Source organism: Drosophila teissieri, chromosome 2R, assembly GCF_016746235.2.
Source record: "Drosophila teissieri strain GT53w chromosome 2R, Prin_Dtei_1.1, whole genome shotgun sequence".
NCBI classification, from domain to species: Eukaryota; Metazoa; Arthropoda; class Insecta; order Diptera; family Drosophilidae; genus Drosophila; species Drosophila teissieri.
Window position 1 is genome coordinate 20,876,832 of NC_053030.1, and position 19,860 is coordinate 20,896,691.

Here is a 19,860-nt window from a genome sequence, read left to right on the forward strand (position 1 = left end):
TTCCCAAATTAAAAATGTTTATACCTTAGGCCGAAATAAATTTTTTGATACAAAAATGCATTTATCATTTTGCGTTTTTATTTACCGCGTGCATGCTTCAATTAGATTTACAATCGGCAACGTCGTCAACGACGTAACACCAGTTATTTACATTAAAAATGCCGAGTGCATTCTCTTCAACCTCCAGATCCGATCCATGTGCCTATAGCCATACATCCTTTGTTGCTCGAAGGCTCTAGTGCTTCACGAATTACAAATTATAGTAAGTAACATTTGGGGTAAACCCGAAATCATAGGCTTTCAAAATGGTAATTAGTTATGTTAAAACAATATGAAGAAGAGCAATATGCTTACATTTGGAATGAATAATCTAGCAAGACAAAATACGTACTAAAAAGTGGACACACACAAGTACACAATACAACTAAGTTGGAATCCGAATGCGCATTCCGGGTTGAGATTAAATGGAGATAAATAAGCACAACTCGTGCAGCCTAAACGCGACAGGTGCAATCGGGCTTATTGATGCTGCGCTGTCGTGTCTGTAAGTTACGAAGGGCAGCTCCGCCGTACTGGATACCGCTGCCGATGCGCTCGGGATCCAGCTCTCCGGTCTCAATTTTGGCCAGGATAGTCTTTGAGCACTTGAGGAAGGCCTCCTCCACATTCTCCCCTGTCTTGGCGCTCGTCTCCAGGAAGATAAGCTCTGTAGCGACAAAGAGACTTAGATTGATAGGAAATTGATAGATAATCGTGGAAAACATACCGTTTTCTTGGGCAAAGGTGCTTGCCTCCAAAAAGGTCACATCACGCGCCTCCTCCAAGTCCTTTTTGTTGCCCACCAAAAGGATTACAATGTTTGGGCTGGCCAGGGTGCGAGCATCATTCAGCCAGTTTGTCAAAGCATTAAAAGAGTCCCGCGAAGTGGCGTCGTAGACAAGTAGAGCTCCAGCAGCTCCGCGATAGTACGATCTTGTCACGGATCGAAATCTCTCCTGTCCGGCCGTATCCCATATCTGTAACTTCACCGACTTCCCGCCCACATTCACAATCCGGGAGCCGAACTCTACTCCAATGGTGTGCGAACTGTCGTCTTTGACTGATGATAGTATGAAATGCATTTGGGGTCTATAAGTATAAGGATCTACAATTTCCGTGCTACTAACTTACACTTGCTCTCGATGAAATGATGCAACAGACAACTCTTACCACTACCAGCACTGCCAATTATTAGGAACTTGAACAGGTAATCTAGATGAGTGCGAGCAACGGAATTAATTAGAAACAGTCATTAATTAGTTAGTTGCTTGGTGACAAACCGTATGTTTCCGACATTGTTTTAGTTCCTCTTCTGCGTAGTTGTCTTCTTTGTTTGTTTTGATTTTTGGCTTGTTTTCGGGATAATCGGATTGCTGGTGCGTATGGGCACCAGGAAGTGCGCAGGACACGATCAAAACTCGCAATATCCGTCGTTAATGAAGCATTTAAACAACTGGGAAACCAAAAATTACCTTAAAATCTCTGACTGTGCTTAGTTCAGTAAGAAAGTTCGCTACAAACGCGAAAATACCATGAGCGAGTGTGACCACTTATTTTAAAATATGATTCATAATGCAATTGGAGTTTTGTTTACTTTTAAAATATTTCCAACCATGCCAGATATATGAAAGCTAAAAGAACAAACAAAATATTTTGTATGTATCCGCAAAGGGTTTATTGTTTTTTTCTACAAATCCTTGGATCGTCACTGAATTCTTATACATATATACAAGTTTAAAAGATGTTGGGAGCTCTTATTCCATGCGGGCGGGCATATATGTAGTTTAAGTGTCCTTTTGCTTTTTTGGTTCGTAGTCTTGATAGCAATTAATGGGATCCTTGGCCGTATAAACTGAGTATGCCAATTTGCTGCCCTTGAAGTTCTGTATAAATAAGACCAGAAAGGGAAAATTACTTAAAATTGAAAATTCTGATAAGAACTATCTGCCCTACCTTCATATCGCCAGATATCAGAATCCACAGGAAAACGAACAACGCCGGTATCACAGTGGACAAGACAAACAGCTCGAAAGTGTTGAGTTCCCCAAAAACAGATATTTTCATTTTAATTTCGTATTTTTGGATTAGTTCTTTGCGAATAGAAGTTTTTGTTGATGATTATTTGTGGTTCTCACGTAGGCCACACAGAGTTGTCACACCTTGCATTTAAAGTTTATCGCAATCCTACGGTCACACTGTAGCGGTATTATTTAGGACATTCGAAACTATTGCATTCATTGCGAATCTTTTGGTGCGAGAGAAAAGTAATTAAATCAACAAGAATGGCTTTCCGCATACCTTTTGGCAAGAAACACGCTGAGATCGCGAGTTCCTTGTGAGTATACGATGTCGTACTTGATTGTGCATCAAGGATTCATAAGGGTTACCACACTCTTACTGCTACCAAACCACACATTGCATAACCATCCAGAGAACTCAACTAGTTTCCTTTGATTCGTAGCATCCGATCTGGAGCCGGATTCGGAGGAGCTGCTGGCCTGGCCGTGCTCTACTACACCGACTGGAAGCTGGTCCTGCAGTACGTGCCCATCTACGGATCCAAGTTCGAAAAAAGCGAGTAACCTTGCAGTAGTTGAATCCACAGTTAGCCTCGATGTTTTGCTTGGTAATAAAATAAGTTAAAACGACCAAAGGGTATTACTGAATATCGTATATTACAAATAACTTCGTAGAGGGCACAAGGATCGGTTAGATTATTTCTCTAGCTAACTAATCGCTAGGGCTTAAGTAACTGTTCCCTAAGTCTTACATGGCTAGCCTATTTTGATTAAGCATTGTATAAAAAAGTACAATGGCGAGCTGCCCATTCGAGGGGAAAAGTACAAAACGGTTTCTTTTTTGAAAAGAGAAATAGGATATTGCGAATTGGAAGCCCAAATAGATCGACGATTGAATCTTTTTAGACAAGTAATTTGGAATTTCGCTTAATAAATTCTAGTTTGACCTATATGGTCTAACAATCCGGTTCAACAAAGGAGGCGGGGAACAGTCCGGTTTTGTGGGTACGGGCATGGGTGCCCTTGTACCAGCCGTTCTTCTGCTTCCGCTGGACGTAGATGATGTCGCCCAAATGTAGCTCTAGTTCGATGTCGCTGTTTGGTGGATACGGCACAATGCAACGGAAGCGACTACGATAAAAAGGCTACATTAGTAAACTTCTAAGCTTACAATAATGTATTGGAAAACCTACCTTTCCCGCGTGCAGTAAGGAGACTTGGTGGTGGCGCTAGCCTTTATGGCCGCCTCCGTGATCATATTGCTGCTGGGACTCAGCACATGACTCGCATCTAGGCTATGCGACTTCCGATGGTTGGGTGCAATGATCATATTGGCATGCAACTGGGATTGCGCTCCTACTCCAGAAATCGGCTGCTGCTGACCACCTGCGTAGACAGCTGTGGCCACGGAGCAAGTAGGTGGCGGCGGCGACGCGACATTGCTGTACATACTGCGAAATGTAGCTGCATCTAAAGATTGTCTTGCGCTGAATTACAATTGAAAAGTTAGTTAAGTGAAATGCCTTTAAATTAAGCTAAACGAACCAAATCAAGTGAGGACGATCCTTGTTTCCTTTCACGCGTTGTGATCCGTACGAAATGGTGTTCGTAGAAGCAGGAGGCAGTTGTTTGGGCAGAAACTGCTGTTGATGTGCCGCTGTCTTTGCTGCCGGAGTTTCATTAAGCGGTTGACTGTGCTGCAGTTGACTGGGGCACGAACCGGATCTAAAGATATAAAAGAACAACCTTTTATTCTGGTCTATAATGACAACTCATTATTGCGGTTCTTACCTCACATGTACTGGGTGCAATTTAGCTGATGTGTTTGTGGTAGATTCCACATTTGTGCTGATAACTTCTTTGGGAGCTTGCTGCAGGGACGCTCCCGGAGATTTGGAGCGTGTTTTCATATGAGTAAATCGCCTCATCAGTCCTACTGCTCCAGAGGAGCTGCTGCTTGTAGTTGGGGCTGGGGCAGTTTCAGGCTTGGGTTCCGATTTTCTGCTAAACATTGCTTCCACAGGTTTTGACCAAATAGAGCAACTGGTGGTCGTGGCGGTGGCCTGTTGCTGACGAGGTGGCAAATCCGGTGGTTGCATGGACACCATGTTGTTAAGTCTGGCATCAGCTGCCACTGGATGCTGCTGTGCGTGTGCCATCTGGACATCAGAGTTTTGGGGAACATATTTCCATTGATGCATTAACTGCTGCTGGTCGCGGGTGCGTAGGGGCGTCAGGTAGTTGCCCGGGAATACTCCGGTAGTGTCCAACCAGTTTTTTCCCTTGAACCAACCGTCCACACATCGTTCGGTCACAATGTAGACACAGCCCTTCTTTAATTCCAGCTCATCCGTTTGGCGTGGTTTGTATGGGAACAGAGCTAAGTATCCCCAGGGCAAATTTGGTGGCATCTGCTGCTGAACAGTGGTCTTAAGCACGCGCGAGGACTGCGGGGCGGATGTGGGATTCGGAGCTCCTAAGTTGGACACTTCCAAGCGGCTTAGTTCATGGGGCAGGCTCAGAATTTCAGCCGAATGGCGGTTCGTCTGCAGCAGACTTAGTGGAGCTCCTCCTCCCAGCAAAGCATTTAGTGAGTGGCGTTTTTCCTTGGCTCCCTTGTCACGGAAACGAACGGACGCCGATCCGGAAGCTTCTATATGTTTAGGGGTATTCGGCAGTGAGGATTGGTGATTCGGACTGCAGTTATTTGAGCTGGATGTGGAGCTTGAGGTACTGCTGGCAGGCGTGGAGTTTGAGGATCCTGAACTGGATTCCGTGACCACTGTGGGATCAATTACTGGAACCGGAGGAAGCGCCCGTTGCCCCTGTTGCTTCGGTGGATGGCACAATGGATGGGTGTGTAACTTACTGTCCAGCAGCTTTTTGGCCGCTGCATTCAGCTCAACGAATGCTATTGGAAAGATTCCGATGGTCTGGCCAATTCGTCCTTCTGCCCAATTATGATCAACTCGTCGCATTACATGTATTACTGTGCTTTTCTTAAATTCCAGGCATCCCTCCTCGTCGTTGGGCCCCATCTTAAAGTCATACATGGCGATGCATTGCGGCATGGGCAGCGGAACCGATACCTTTACGTAGTTGATGGGGAACGTGCCCTCCTGACCATTTGCCTGACCCACAAACCAGTTGTTGTCGATGCGATGTTTGATTAATATAAGATCCCCTTTCTTGAACTTTAGATCGTTGGCTTCACAGGAGGCGAAGTCGAAGAGGGCATAGGCGTGGGGGAGTAGAAATCGACGTTGCTTGTGGCGAGTCGGCTGCTGAGATTGCTGATGTGACTGCAGCTGGAGTAGTTGGTTGCCAGGCGGTGCCACTGATTCCGCTGGCGGCTGAGTTTTGGGCCTCTCAGGCTGCGTTTCAGTCTCCTCTCCCTTTTCTTCTCCTTTGCCAGCTGCTGCATTTTGTTTCATGCCTGTGTGAATTAGAGAAAGGGTGTTTAAAGTTAGGTAAAGTTCACATACAATTGCTAAAGCCACTCTGCCGCACTCATAAAGTCAAGCATTCTTTGATTTTCAGCGTAGGCTGCTGTGCTGTGCCAGTTGAGGTTGGTGTGGGCGTAGCTGTTACCTTCTAAGATTCGCATCAGCAAGACGTTTGGAGGCAGCTCATCGATTTTGCAAGAGACCAGGATGCGGCACTCCGGGCATCGCAACTTGTGCTGACTGGCCACAATGTCCTGGTATAGGATGATGAAATCATTCAGGTTATAAGATATACATATAAAGAAAACCCACTACAATTACTCACCTGCAAGCATTTGCGGCAGAAGGTGTGCTGGCATGGCAGCACCTTCGATGTGGTGTCCAGTCGCTCAAGACACACGGAGCACTCCAACAGGTCGTTCAGCGTGTGCTCGTCCATCTTGCCAGTATGCAAAATCTCAAGGATGGTCACTATTTGAATTTCGTGCAGGGCCACATTCCAAAACACACACACATGCAGGGGCTGGCACACGCATACGCAATCCCAAGTCGCGCTTGGGAAATAAATGTTGCCCGAATGCTAAACACTACTAAACTAATCACTACGGGTCGTTTGAAATGCTTTAAATCACATTATCTCTTCGTTGAAATAGGCAAGATTCAATCGTTTAATTTTTTAAGTTTGCTAAGTGCAGCCGAAGCTCGTGGCCAAGCGGATACAAATGTACATAGGCACACGGATATAAAACCAGCTTGCTACTTGAACACAGTGGTGGTCAGATGTATTTGCCCAATAGGAACGATTGTTCCGCATTTATTCGCCAAAAAGTGGCTAAGATTGTAAGGCACATTTTTTAAATTCACTTTAATTGAAAAGAAGTATTTCAAGTACATATGTACCCAAGTAATAGTTGCATTCATTAAGTGCAAATAACTTTTAAGTTGTTCCCAAACTGATGTTTAATACTGTTGTGATTTTAGTGTGACCATTCCTCGTAGTAGAGATTTTAGAAGGCGCATTTCAGTGTTGGGTAGCAAATTCAGACAGTGCTGAACTACGCACGATCCCTTTGTTTTTTTTAGTTCAACCAAACACGTGTGTTTTGGTTTGAGCGTGCCTAAGCATACGTATTAATTTATAAACAAGGCACACGGCATTCTTAGGACACCATGCCGAAAGTACGCAGCACCCCGGGTAAGCCCCGGACGCAGGGGTTCAACCACTCAAACCACTCGATGAATCCGGAGCGCCCCAAAAGCGGCCTCAAGGGAGTCGCCCACCCCCGCACGAAGGGCACCATCAAGCGGCTCCAGATGTACCGAAACTTCAAGGCCAAACGCGATCGCACTGGAAAGATCCTCACGCCCGCTCCATTCCAGGTGAGTCTTAATGTCGGGATGCAATACCTATGATAATTATTATTTTTCGACTCATAGAATTTCAGTAATAGCCATTGCCATTTATTGCAACGTCAATAATTTAAAATAATTGTTTATTTTCTGAAATGGTCATCTACTACACAAAAGAGCAATTTAAAATATCGACGCCAAATCCAAATCTTGGTGTTCAGTAACTGAATGCATTAAAGGATTAAAACATTTTATACGTATTTTTGTTAAGCTTTATTGTTATTTATTCTTGTTGTAGAGTCCCATTTTTAAATCTTTTTGGCACTGTTGATATATGTATATATACTGTTTTAAATATGCATACAAGACTAAAAGGAGTATAAAGGTAGCTTAACCAAATCAGATGTTATAAAACTTTTTTAACAGGGCTTTGCCAAGTAGAGATTCTATTTTAATATTATTAAGTATAGATTTTGCGGACGTCGGCGGGGTGAGCCCGCTTCTGGCAGATAGGGCATTGACGCGAACGACGAAGGGCTGTTCGGACGCATTTACTACCAAAAAGGTGGCCGCAGCGCAACGAAACCACGCGATGTTCGCCCTCAGAGTCCCAGGGCGATAAACAAATCACGCAGGAATTGTCCTCGGACTTATCATTTAACTGCTGATTAAGATCGTCTAGCTCCTCGTTCATATCGTCGATGCTATCCGCGCTGATGACGTTCTTGATGGCCAGTTCATTAAGCAGATCCTGACGCTCCTCTTCTAGCTCACGCACTATAGCTTGCATGGTCTGCTCTTCTTCGGAAAACTTCTCCTGAATAGTTGCGTAGTTGCACATCTCGACCTGCAGTTGCTGCAAAATTCCTATGCGCTCGCTGTTGAATTGTTCCAATTGCGCATTTAGCAGCTCCAGCTCCTGCACACGTCGCTGCAGACTCGCGTTTTGCTCCGCCATCTCCTGCTTTCTTTCTTCGTCCTTCTGCTGCAGGCTATCCACCTTCTGCTTCTCTTCCTGCAGTTCAGCAACCAGGTCGTTCATTTTGCTAATGTTCTGTTTCATTTGCTGCGACAACGACGAATCAGAGCTGCGAGCTCCTCGCTTAGATGATCCCGGATTCATGTTGTTTTAGTAGGAAACTTGAACTTTTTTGTCGACCCTTATGACAAGCATTAACACGTGGAATTCGTAGTCGATAAATTTTGCTTATATAGGATACAAAGGGCGATGACTAGCCAATCGGTAATCGATCACAGACAAGTTGTACAATGTACAGAAATATCGATAGGGATTTGTGTAAAGCTTAAAATGTAAATAGAATACTTATACAAAAAATTCAATAAATATGAATTAGATCAAGAGAATACGCTACAAACCATTTAATACTTAATACTAATCCTAATAATGTGTTTACTTTTAGGGGCGCCTGCCTGCTGGAACAATGGCTCGTGTTGAGCCCACGCCCAAGTGGTTCAGCAATTCTCGGGTTATCTCGCAAACAGCTTTGCAAAAATTTCAGGATGAGATTGGCAAAGCTGTCAAGGATCCCTACCAGGTGATCATGAAGCCATCCCAATTGCCGGTGACGTTACTAAACGAGGCAGCGAAATACAAAAGGGTTCATTTGCTGGACACCGAGAGCTTCGACAGTACCTTTGGTCCCAAAAAGCAGCGCAAGCGGGTCAGTCTTAAGGTTCGCGATCTGGAGGATCTGAGCAAGGCAGCCGATGACCAGGCCGATAAGTACGATTCCGCTAAGGATTTGGATCTAATCCGCGAGGACACTGGTGAAAAGAAGGCCGTCCGTGATTGGGTGTTTGGTGCCGGACAGAGCAAGCGCATCTGGAACGAGCTCCACAAGGTGGTTGATGCGTCCGATGTGCTGCTTCAGGTACTGGATGCTCGCGATCCCATGGGCACGCGTTCGAAGTACATTGAGGAGTTCTTGCGCAAGGAGAAACCGCACAAACATCTATTCTTCATCCTGAACAAGGTTGATCTGGTGCCGGTGTGGGTAACCCAGCGTTGGGTGGCTATTCTTAGTGCCGAGTATCCTACCATTGCCTTCCATGCCTCCCTACAACATCCATTTGGCAAAGGTAAGTTTATAAACTAAAAATATTAATTATTAGTGCTGAAAATCAATTCATTTTATAGGTGCGCTCATCAACCTCTTTCGTCAGTTGGGCAAACTGCATTTGGACAAAAAACAGATCAGTGTGGGCTTCATTGGGTATCCCAACGTGGGTAAATCTTCTGTTATTAATGCGCTACGCTCAAAAAAGGTTTGCAAAGTAGCACCAATTGCGGGGGAGACGAAAGTGTGGCAGTATATAACGCTAATGAAACGCATCTTCTTGATCGATTGTCCTGGCGTAGTGTATCCCACCGCGGAGACTGACACCGAGAAGGTGTTGAAGGGTGTAGTGCGGGTGGAGCTCGTCACAAATCCTGAAGATTACGTAGACTCCCTGCTGAAACGCGTTCGTTCGGAGTACATTTCAAAGAACTACAAAATCGAACACTGGAACACATCCACACACTTCTTAGAACAGTTGGCCCAAAAAACCGGCAAGTTGCTAAAAGGTGGTGAGCCGGACGTTACGGTAACTGCTCGTATGGTGCTTAACGATTGGCAACGTGGCAAACTGCCTTTCTACGTTCCCCCCGAAGGATTCGCCGTCCCCAAGTCCCAGGAGGGTAAGCAGGAGGAAGTAGTTGCAGAAGATCCCAACGAAGATGCTAGATCCGAGGCACCGACATTCGTCAGTGAGTCTGTAAAGAAGGCTCGCGAGTTTAAGCAGATCCAAGATTTTAGAAAAATTCGCGTGGGTCTTGAGTACGAGCAGCAAGATGTTAAGGATCTTGATCACATAGATCTAGAGCTGTTGGAGCAGCAGAAGGCCGAGCGTGCTGCAAGGAAAAAAGCTCGCATTCACAACCTCGGTGAAGAGGAGGAGGAGTCCAGCGATGGAGCGGATGAGTTCTACTCGGAGGATGAGTACAATGAGGACTTGCAACGCGTTGTGCACAAAAAGGCCAAGTCAAAGAAGCCTCAACAACTGGCTATCACATCGTCTGGCAAATTCCGCGTGGCCAAAATACAACCTGGAGATTCGGACGATGCTGGCAGTTCTGACGAAGACGGTCCTAGCACTTCAAAGGCTCCTCGGTTGACGGCTAAGCAAAAACGTTCTTTGGAGCGCAGTCAGAAACGCAAGAAGATTGGTAGCAACTTTTATGAGACGACAAACGTTAAGAATCGCAATAGAAACAAAAAGAAAGACGCGTAAATCGTTACGTTTACACTCTAGGCTATATTCTCTTGCAAGGAAAAACTACATATTAAGAATCCAAATAAAAAGTTGATCCTACTCCGTGCACTGCTTCTTTTTGGGAAGTTTGCGGCCACACAAGTCGGTTCGGCTACAAATGTCGGGTTCCTCCTCATCGGTGCTGGCCTCCGAGTCACTAGACTCTGTGTAGGAGCCGATGCCCGGAAGTACAGCGATGCATTTTAGGGCTCCCTGGTTGTATTTGTTAGTAGTAAATGTGGTGTTTGTAGTCTTATCAGCAGGGTCCTTGGTTGCCTCATTCGTTGCTGTCTGGACCACCTCATCCTCAGTGATTTTGGCTACCTTGCTGGTGGTTGGCAGTTCTCCGTTTTTCCTCTTGATGCCCTGGCCGAGCAGCGTCTTTTGAGTGCTACGCCCGACCGAAGCTCCCGCGGATTTGGCTGTGGTTTTTAGTTCAGCCTGCAGTTTCTGAAGGTTTGAGGAAATTTGAGGGATTGTAAATTCAATGAATTATCTCCCGAAACCGTACCCACCTTGTCTACACTCTCTTCCTGCAGCTTCTCCACGCGATTGCGGAAATCCTTTAGTTCTAGCTCCTCGTCGCGCATTTGCTGGCGCTCCGCGTGCATTTTATGGGCATCGACCAACTCCAGAAACTGCACCTCATCGTCGTCCAGTCCACGGATGAGGTTTTCTGTACGTACATATATTGCGTATGTTAGGGCAGCCAGATTGCATTGCCTTTGGCAAAGACTTACTCAGCTTATGAGCTTCCTCGTACTCCATGTCCTTCTTGTCCTTATTCTGTTTGAGGCGTTCGTACAGTGAGCGTCCGTCGTAGGGCTCCTCGGGTCGTTCTAGTGGATCCTCCGGCTGACGTACACGCTCCCATTCCTCCTGACGTCTCTGCCTTTGCTCGGCCGCCTCAGCTTCAGTCACAAATCCCGAACTCATGCTGTATTTTCGTAATATTGCTCTTTTTTAGACACCACAATTATTGCCAGTGTTGTAAACGTTGAATTACCAGCTGTGCATTGTTATAGAAGTGTTGCTAGGGTCTCAAGGAAATTTGAAATATTGGCGGGAATCTACCTGCTAATGTTTCTTTGTCATTTTTTGTTTTAAAAACTTGCCACATGCCACTAAAACGAACTATCCCTATAGACTCTTTTAATTCGACAGCGCCTTACTCCTCCAACTGGAACACTGGGGCGTCCACGGCCCTTAGTCCTGGCTCGATTTATCTCGGCTATCTGCACAAAAACAGATTTCTGGGCGACAGTCATTTCTCGCCATTTTCTGCCGGCTATTTTGGCCACAGAAATCGGATTCAGTTGGTAAATGCCCCGCTTTTGAAGATTAATCCGGAAGTGATCTAGGAAAACAAAGTAGGGATTCGCGGATAGGGACTTGCTTGGTCGCATTGCCCATGCCAAAGTGGAGCAGCTAATCCGGAACATTCTGAAATTTTGAAAATTTTACCACAACCAAATCGAAACAAACTCCCTTCACATGAAAATCACTGGCTACATGGCTTTATTTCAGGAATATCTCAATAGGAAACATCTATATAGAAGGCGGCTTTGCTAAAGTCTCCAATAAAGAGCTACAGGATTAGCAAAATACACGATATTTAAACACACATATGCAGGCGTTTTAGGTCAAGACGGTTCCTCCTACTTTGTTTATACATCCATAAATTCTCGGTTCGTGCGATTCCATTGCATATACTTAGTTTATAGACATAATTGAGGTCGGCACACTTACATACAACGAACAGCAAATAGGTTATACGACTGGCACGGCTGGGTTCGGATACCGGCCATCATTGAGTATACTTTATAGGATAATACTGTTAGAATTGGGTCCGGATCATGATGTATCCGAATCTATATGATGCTGCAGGAGCTCTTCTCGCGAAACGGATTCACCTTCTGGGTGAAGCCGCTGAGCAGGCAATCCTCTTCCTCGTGCTCCAACATGTACTTCATCATCAAGGAGCAGGCCACCGAGACGGGCATCCGCTCCATCTCCATTTCCCGCCGTAGCTGCAAGTTGATGGAGCGCTGCTGTTGCAAATTAGCAGCCATTATGTCCAGGACGGCTGTCTCCGCGAGACCTATGGTGGTTGCTGGTATGCTAATGCTGCTGTAATGTCCCTGATTTATTTTAAGTTATGTTTGTTTAAATTTCTCTGGTATTGTAATAGAGAAATATGCGCACTACTTCTCCTGGCTGCTAATATATATTTTTTTTTTGGGGGCTGAAAAATCAATATTTACTAAAGTGTGACCGCGTTGAGAATGGTGCTTTTATTTTCCGACTTTTCCCAGCAGTTTTCCAAAAGCTTTTCGGGGGTTGCCCACAACCCCCAACTTTTTTTTGAATCTTTAAGCCCGTTCGCAGGTTGATTTATTTGAATTTATACGAAGATGAAACTATACACAATTATTGATAATAAAATTGAATGAGAGTGACTTATTAATTTTATGTGACCTATTGATAAACATCAATTTGAATCATAGATTGATTGCTCAATGTTTTGGACGCCTTTCATTTTATTTATTGCAAAAATATATAATATATATTATTCTCTGAGTTTACAACTTTTTCCATTTAATGTTACTTATGTAAGCATGCTGTAATTAAAAGTGGAGTTAAAAATGAAGTTGTTTAGGTGATGCTTCTTACACTTACTCTGGCATAAACTCTGTCGGCTGCTTAGCATGCGCCTCCTCCGGATTAAGGTTCAACTCCTTGGTTATGTCTGAGTCCGGTTTCCGGAATGCATTGGCCATAATCAGAATATTCTTGGCTATTCTCTTCTGATCGATGCGCTTTTGAGCCGTATCTGTCCTTCTATCCGCATTCTCTGACATTCGCTGCTCTATTGGGAGCTCTGGTCCTGGTGGAGATTGAAGCGGTTCTGGATTTGTCCAGATCTCAGTGCCAGGTGTTTCCTTTCCTGTCGTTGGAGATATAGCCGGACGTGCTGGTATCAACGGTGAACGTACACAGACTCTAAAGAATATAAATAATACATAAATATTAATTTGATCATGGCACAGACAATGTTGTTACTTAGTAATGAAAGTTATAAAAAAGATCGGCTCATAGGAACAAAAACAAACTTTTATTACAAATCCTTACATGACTAGTCACACTCTTGGCTTGTTTTTTTTAACATTTACAAATACACTTTACATAAAACTGGCTAAAAAGTAGAAAACGTCCGATATATAGGTAATAGTTCACTCCTTTTTCGGCTGCTCCTCCTGGCTTGGCTCAATGTCCTCATTCCCGTTCGGATTCGACCTAGAACGAGTCAGAAATGGGAGAGAACAATGAGCCAGTCCTGGAGATGGAAGCAAAAGCCAGTTCAAGATTCATAAACTATCTTAACTACACCAACTCAACATGCATCCCACTTACTTATTGACATCCTCCAGTTTCTTGAGCAGCCGCTCGTTTTCACGGCAGACAATCTCCTGATCCCTAAGAATTGTTTCCCGCACGGTGAACAGATGATTATTCTCCTGCCTCAGGGATTCGTTCTCCACCATGTAGAGTTTAACGAGTTCGGCTAGCTCGGAGCCATCTAGCTCTGGTAATCGCTGCAGATCAACTTTGGGCACTGGTATTCCACCACCGCTGCTCACTCGATCCAGTTGGAGCTCCAGAAGATTCTCAGCCGGCCCGCCATTCGGAGCTGCTTGATGATGCAGATTCAAGGCCGCCTTGAGGTGGTCATTCTCCATTTGGAGTGCATGGATGTCACGCTTTAGGCTGAGAATCAGCGCCTCCCTCGGATCCATCTTTATCACTGGCTTGGTGCGTATCCTCTTCGCCCGCGAGGCATATCGCAAGGTGTTCAGAGTTTCCGCATGATTATAGTGGGCGGGGGAAACGCAAGCGATCATCAAGGTGACACCATTCCCCGCCAGACTGTCGGCCAGCAGCTTGGTGAGTTGGCTATCTCGGTACGGGATGTGACCCGTCCTTTTCTTGGAGTCGCTCAACGAGGAGATACAGTAGCCGAGGACCATAAGACTCTTGTTGATGTTATTGGCCTCTTCCAGGGTCTTCCCTTCGCTCATCGTCTTCTTGGTTAACTCACTGCCAGCCAGGTCCACAAAGTTAATCTTTCCGTGCTTGGAAAGGAACACCCCACCATCCGTTTGCTGATCGGACAGGATGTGAACGGTCAATATTGTGTGGGACCGCGAGGAGTGGTCGTTCATGGCATGAGAGCCAACAGCACGATTTCTCATACCTACAGGGACAGCAATATAGAATGTGAGCAAAACAACTAGTTTATGAAAGGATAACAACTGCTTACCCTCTTCCAGGACGGCCAGAAGGTCATCCAATTCTTCGCAGTCCACCGTGAAAAGGTTCTCCACAAAGAAACCCCCCGATTTCTTGGACCAGCGCACCGCCAAAGGTTTTCGTGCACTTCCCGGGTTGAGCAAATCGATTACCTAGGGGATTGATAAAAAATGCAATTCAATTTGCGAAACCAATATGGAAATGGCAGGTAGGCTAAGAAAACAAATCAATGAAATGCCACGCAAAATGCAGAAACATTTCACGCATAGTGACAATCTACGAAAGGTGGGTGGACTACCCGTCCGTCTGTTTTCGGTGGGTGCAGCGTACTGACATCCATTAATGGAGGTCACTGGTATGCATGTTTGCGGACGAGCAATCGGTATTATGGCAAATGCAATTAGGATTTAAATTGATATTGCAGAGGTCAAGCCATGTCCATTGAAGTGGATTAGAGGGTCCCTCGTTGGGCGCCACTTACCCGCTCATTGTAGATTTCCATGAAGGAGGCTTTAAGCACGTAATTGACGTCCTTGCGATTCTTAATCAATTGGAAGAGATACAAAAACGAGCGGAAGATGAGGCCATGTCGCGGATCCTTGGGATTCGGCTTGCCAACGAACTTAAAGTGGGAAGAAACAAGTTTAAAGTTAAACGTTTTACAAGTTCATCAGAGCTTGACTGACCAAATCCGGAGGTCCAGTAAGGGTGTGCGTTTTGCCGGATCCCGTTTGGCCGTAACAAAAAGCCGTGCAACTGAATCCCTCGATGCCCATTTCAATGATGCGCTTTATACCCGAGTAGTCCAGAATGTCCTCCTGCGTGGCGCCCGGCTCGAAGACCACGTTGTAGGTGAAAACCCGCACACTATCTCGATTATGTGACCTTTTCTGGCCCACATCGTTGCCTTCCAGCTGGAGCGGATTGGTTTTAACATCATGTTGAGATGCTTGTAAGAATAATACGTACGATAACCTGGCCGTTCCCGGGAAACTGAAGCGTGGACCCATGTCGATCCCTTTTCTCCTTGTCGTTCAAAGGACGCACTCGTACCACCACATTGATATTGTCCTCCGGCGTTGAGCACTCCTCGCTACCCGTGGACTTGGAGGCCACGATTTCCAGCGTGTCAGCGCTACCAATCCTTAGAATATAAATTTTAATTGTATTTAAAGTCATATAGTGGTACCCAAATTAGCAAATACAAAATAGCCCAAACGCAATTAACCAATAAAAGTACGAGGAAAGTGTATATTTCAAGGCTTCATGTATATGGCTGTTCAACTATGATGCCAAATGTACATAGCTCGCAATTACCAGAATCGCAATTAATCAATCAAAGTGAAAGAAGGCTTCCATTGTTTTATGAGCTCCATTCGTTATGGGCCCTGCAAATTTCCAGAATAGGTGGATTTGCCTTGAACTTGATGGAGCTCTGACTTCGACCGGCCTATTATTAGTCAAGGTTAAGGGTGGATGGCATGGCGCGTTACTTTTGGGGTTTTTCTGATTTATTTGGTCACCGCTTCAAACTAACTCGCTATTGTAAGCATGGAGTAGGAGGCAGAGGTCACATTTCAATTGGATTAACGAGCTCGCTTCTAAGGAATTTTATCGCAGCTTTTTTGGAAATATGGAAATATGGAGTAGTAAATTATTGATAGGGATTCCAAAACTTTTGGTTTCACTTGTTCGCTAACCCAGCAATTATCCAGAAAATATCCCTCACAAACGAAGCAAAGTTTCCAATACAAACAGTTTATTGAACTGCAAATAGGCTGGACAACACGGCGTATGTGCGATGAGCCGCCTTGGCGTGATTGTATGTGGCACATAGCTGACATTTAACATTTTCACGTAAATGACTTGTTAAACATTCATGCCCTAATGGCCATTCACTCTGCCTTTATTAATCAGACATGAGTTGGGCCTGCTGCGGTAAATATGTGCACTTGGTAAATATTTCAGAAGGCGCCAATAGAAAGGAATTAACACGAAGCCCCAGAGTGCCGACTTGAGAAGCCAACGCCAAGAAAAGTTCAATCAACTTTTGGTCTAGCCCTCAATATTTAATAGGCCAATACAACCACTACAAAGGCTTAACTATAAGCGAAAGTTTTGATTTTGGTTACAAATATTCATTGTAATCAATGCTTTTCACCATTGTTATTCATAGTCAATTACCGAAATTTATTTTAAGGCAGAGATTTTATGTAGTTTATGGTCAGTTTACTGAAAAGTACAAGCTCTTTGCTGTGACACATTTGTGTACCTGAGCAAATGAAAGCCTACTTGTAAGTATTGTTGATATTTGCATAGGGTAAATATTTTTCCAGCACCGCTTAAAAAGTAACGAGAAATTTCAGGCTAAATCGTATGAGCAATAAAAAAATATGGGTATTTTCTGGGCCACTTGTTTGCGAATCAAATAAACCGTAGCGAGTGGGAAAAAACGAAACTCTCACTTTTATTTCCCGGGCATGGAATCCGAATCCAATTCCGAATCCGAGCGAACCAGACCCGCTAGTAGGAGATATTTTGTAGCCATGCTAGTTTTAGGCAACGAAATGTCAGGCTTGATTATCTGCGGGGCGTAATTATGACCTAACTCGTTTTGTGCATGCCAGAAAATCCATATGAATTTGAGCAGTATGAAATGCACATGGATTTTCGAACAGAAACTTCCGGACTGCCACGTAAATTCATTTGGGTTGAGTGTTGTAGGTTATTTAGCCGCTATCTTCTTGATATATGGTTGTAAATGTTTATCACTGGTTATGGCACTACAGTCTTCGGTGTGTGTCGTCAATCATATGGCTATCAACGCATTAATTAATCAGAAGGCTGAAATACATGCGTGCTTCAAAATAATTATAACGCTCACAATGGCATTAGCCTGGTGGGATTAATCATGTCGTATCTATAAAATAAATTCTAGTTCCGTATATCCGTGCAATTCATTAAGTTACTAAGTGCCATACGTAGGTGTCAATTGTGACTCAAATTATTTACTCAAATTAATACTCAATAGTACGGGAATTTCTTCAGGCAATGATGAATCTAATGGTGCTTTGCAATTGTAAGTATGTATTTTGCAGCAAATTGTAGCCTTAGTTCAAACTTTCTTTTTACCCTCCAATCACCTTTGCTGCTCTAAATTATTAATGATCCTACCGAAACCGAGGCAAGTCCAAGACTAACACTTAACCCACTTGCCAGCGGGCAAAGAAACTGGGGTCCTTAACCTTAACTCCATTGTGTCGTGTCTTCTGCACCTGAACCCGCATATGAAAACCGAATATAAAAACCAACACAAATGTGTCACTTTCGCTCTCGACTGCGGTCATACTCGATTGCGGGCATGTGTACATCGATACAGGTATAGACTTTAATATGGTTTAATTGCAAAATCGATTTGTGCCGTGTGCTCGTTGGGTACTCAACCCCCAGATCTGTGCCCATACTTCCTCCGCTTTCGACCCACAGAGTGTTTAAATGGAGGCCGGTCAGTCTGGCCAACTGCTCGTCCGTTTGTCTGTCCGCTTGATTGCCTGTCCGTCCGGCTGTCCGTTCGACTGTCTCTCTCTTGGCTTATTGTGCGTGGTCATTATGGTTTGGCTTGTGCCTCTCCGTCATTTTCTTTGCCTCAAGGGTTTTTAATGGATCGCCTGTGGGGGGTGAGCTGTCGTGTTATCATTACCCCTCCTCCGTATTCGTTTTCCGCCCTGCCACACGTTCTGATGCAAATTAATACATTTTCTCGGCGGCTCCTACAAAAATGTTTAATAAATAATGGACTTTTCCCATACTTGGCCATAGTTTAAAAAGTTTTTAGTGTTCCTATGACTATTGATATTTCAAAAAATACATACATATATCTTAAGCCGGGTTTAATACAAAATAATTTGAGCCATGGGTTTTCTAAGAGTCAAATATGTATATTTTTTTAAAATCCCACAAAAACTTCGAAAATATCACAAAATCTAAATCCACATTTTCCAAAGGTCACAGTTATTTGGCTATAAAATGGAACTCTGGATTACGTCTATTTATAAATGCCTGTAGTAGCCCTTGCAATGATTAAATATTTGATTATGGGTCTTTACTGTTTACGACTTATCGCCTATTGATTACGGTGGGAAGCATCGCAATCCTTATCCCACACTTACTCATTCTCGCGTGAACGGAGGAAATACGGCGTATTCCGGGAGCTACCTCCTCCTCCTCCTCCGGCGCCAGCGCCACCGCCACTGCCAGTTCCCTTCTGCGGACTAAGGCGCCGCATGCCGTTGGTCAGACTGCGGGATCGCGGGATACTGCTGCTGCTGCCGGAACTCTGCCGCTGACTCTGGCCAGTGGATGTGGTCGATGGCGTCTTGCGGCCGCGGGAGCCGGCCACTGGAGCCCGACCACGGCGACTGCCCGACGTTCCGGCGCTGTCCGCACTGCTGCCGCCACTACTATTCAGATGAGGAACACTGGAGGCCCGGCGAACCATGGTCACCGGTGGCGATGCCAGCGAATGGGGAGAAGCGGGATAAGGGGTCGATTGTTTGCTCAGCACTAGGATGTCCCGTGGACATGGCACTGTGGACACGCAGGTCGACTAATATTCAAAAATTCCGTTCTGCGATTGTCCGCGTTTCCGGTTAACCGCTCGCCGCGAAAACTCAACACGAACTGGCTGGCCAAGTTCACCAGAGCAGCCTTTTTTATTCGAGCCATCAGATTTATGGTAATTTCTACGCACGCACACCACTGGCCACCGACTACTGGTGGCCACTGGCCAACAGTGTCCACCACCTACCCATATGCCCAACTAGTCAACCTAGGGAACACCCCCCGGCACCACCTGTAATTGAACTTCGTTGTGGTTGTTGCTTCCACTCGCCAAAGGCACTCGCCGGAGTGACTCCTTCCCACAGTGGCAATTAAATCTACGTGCTGTTTGGTAAACAAACCAGGGGACTCCCCCGCCGAATGAGGAAGGCTTCTGAATGGATGGGTGGATGGTGGATGACCCCACTGCTGACCCTGGCGCCATTCGTGTCCATTCATCGTGCGCAACTACAACAACATTAGCCGCCTTGTCGTGGCTTATTTGCATTTACTTCGGCATAATCAGGGCCGGGAACGTGGCATTCCTTTCCAGGATATTAAACTCACAGTTCGGACGGGTGGGTTAACAAGTATTGGCCACGTTAGAGGAATTCCCTGAAAGGCGAAATGCGTAGTCAACTTAGGATTAGGAATTAGGAATAAGATTCTTTACAAAGCTAATTTCGTTTTACTGAAATTAAAAACTTAAAATCGTTCAAAGATTAATTTCATATTCCAAGCGACCTTTGATAAATTACAATTGATTATTCAAAAGCCCCTTT

General features: G+C 44.9%; 9 protein-coding genes across 12 annotated transcripts; 2 read left to right on the forward strand and 7 right to left on the reverse strand.

The window, feature by feature from the left end:
* Nucleotides 1-56: 56 nt before the first annotated feature.
* Nucleotides 57-1,565, reverse strand: LOC122615306 (ras-related protein Rab-4B). The gene is made up of 4 exons (XM_043790341.1): nt 1,320-1,565; nt 1,171-1,251; nt 767-1,099; nt 57-706 (listed from the first exon to the last, which is right to left on the reverse strand). Exons 1-4 carry the CDS (start codon nt 1,333-1,335, stop codon nt 495-497), a joined length of 642 nt encoding a protein of 213 aa, XP_043646276.1. The 5' UTR covers nt 1,336-1,565; the 3' UTR covers nt 57-494.
* Nucleotides 1,566-1,688: 123 nt separating this feature from the next.
* LOC122615241 lies at nt 1,689-2,200 on the reverse strand. Its single transcript, XM_043790204.1, has 2 exons — nt 1,993-2,200; nt 1,689-1,922 (listed from the first exon to the last, which is right to left on the reverse strand). The coding sequence occupies exons 1-2, from the start codon at nt 2,101-2,103 to the stop codon at nt 1,824-1,826; spliced, it is 210 nt and encodes a 69-aa protein (XP_043646139.1). The 5' UTR covers nt 2,104-2,200; the 3' UTR covers nt 1,689-1,823.
* Nucleotides 2,201-2,216: 16 nt separating this feature from the next.
* On the forward strand, nt 2,217-2,687 carry LOC122615243 (cytochrome b-c1 complex subunit 10). Its single transcript, XM_043790206.1, has 2 exons — nt 2,217-2,374; nt 2,501-2,687. The coding sequence occupies exons 1-2, from the start codon at nt 2,322-2,324 to the stop codon at nt 2,619-2,621; spliced, it is 174 nt and encodes a 57-aa protein (XP_043646141.1). The 5' UTR covers nt 2,217-2,321; the 3' UTR covers nt 2,622-2,687.
* An 8-nt stretch (nt 2,688-2,695) lies between these two features.
* Nucleotides 2,696-6,468, reverse strand: LOC122615237 (E3 ubiquitin-protein ligase SH3RF1). The gene is made up of 6 exons (XM_043790198.1): nt 5,829-6,468; nt 5,649-5,757; nt 3,849-5,493; nt 3,603-3,782; nt 3,251-3,544; nt 2,696-3,188 (listed from the first exon to the last, which is right to left on the reverse strand). The coding sequence occupies exons 1-6, from the start codon at nt 5,940-5,942 to the stop codon at nt 3,014-3,016; spliced, it is 2,517 nt and encodes an 838-aa protein (XP_043646133.1). The 5' UTR covers nt 5,943-6,468; the 3' UTR covers nt 2,696-3,013.
* Nucleotides 6,469-6,559: 91 nt separating this feature from the next.
* On the forward strand, nt 6,560-10,231 carry LOC122615238 (nucleolar GTP-binding protein 2). Its single transcript, XM_043790199.1, has 3 exons — nt 6,560-6,883; nt 8,275-8,953; nt 9,012-10,231. The coding sequence occupies exons 1-3, from the start codon at nt 6,674-6,676 to the stop codon at nt 10,145-10,147; spliced, it is 2,025 nt and encodes a 674-aa protein (XP_043646134.1). The 5' UTR covers nt 6,560-6,673; the 3' UTR covers nt 10,148-10,231.
* LOC122615239 (PSME3-interacting protein) lies at nt 10,152-11,381 on the reverse strand. Of its 2 annotated transcripts, none has more exons than XM_043790202.1 (4): nt 11,243-11,381; nt 10,909-11,177; nt 10,684-10,844; nt 10,152-10,618 (listed from the first exon to the last, which is right to left on the reverse strand). In XM_043790202.1, exons 2-4 carry the CDS (start codon nt 11,102-11,104, stop codon nt 10,226-10,228), a joined length of 750 nt encoding a protein of 249 aa, XP_043646137.1. In that variant the 5' UTR covers nt 11,105-11,177; nt 11,243-11,381; the 3' UTR covers nt 10,152-10,225. The 2 variants fall into 2 exon arrangements, with proteins under 2 accessions (XP_043646137.1, XP_043646135.1); XM_043790200.1 differs by having other exon boundaries at nt 10,909-11,105; nt 11,175-11,298.
* On the reverse strand, nt 11,293-11,700 carry LOC122615240. The gene has a single exon (XM_043790203.1). It carries the CDS (start codon nt 11,608-11,610, stop codon nt 11,293-11,295), a length of 318 nt encoding a protein of 105 aa, XP_043646138.1. The 5' UTR covers nt 11,611-11,700.
* A 329-nt stretch (nt 11,701-12,029) lies between these two features.
* LOC122615242 (guanine nucleotide-binding protein subunit gamma-1) lies at nt 12,030-12,400 on the reverse strand. The gene has a single exon (XM_043790205.1). It carries the CDS (start codon nt 12,238-12,240, stop codon nt 12,040-12,042), a length of 201 nt encoding a protein of 66 aa, XP_043646140.1. The 5' UTR covers nt 12,241-12,400; the 3' UTR covers nt 12,030-12,039.
* A 443-nt stretch (nt 12,401-12,843) lies between these two features.
* Nucleotides 12,844-19,645, reverse strand: LOC122614170 (kinesin-like protein KIF12). Of its 3 annotated transcripts, none has more exons than XM_043788666.1 (7): nt 18,649-19,645; nt 15,449-15,623; nt 15,166-15,393; nt 14,961-15,101; nt 14,490-14,631; nt 13,583-14,423; nt 12,844-13,171 (listed from the first exon to the last, which is right to left on the reverse strand). In XM_043788666.1, exons 1-7 carry the CDS (start codon nt 18,975-18,977, stop codon nt 12,844-12,846), a joined length of 2,184 nt encoding a protein of 727 aa, XP_043644601.1. In that variant the 5' UTR covers nt 18,978-19,645. The 3 variants fall into 3 exon arrangements, with proteins under 3 accessions (XP_043644601.1, XP_043644602.1, XP_043644603.1); XM_043788667.1 differs by lacking the exon at nt 12,844-13,171 and adding an exon at nt 13,402-13,465; XM_043788668.1 differs by lacking the exon at nt 12,844-13,171 and adding an exon at nt 13,466-13,505.
* Between the last annotated feature and the right edge of the window lie 215 nt (nt 19,646-19,860).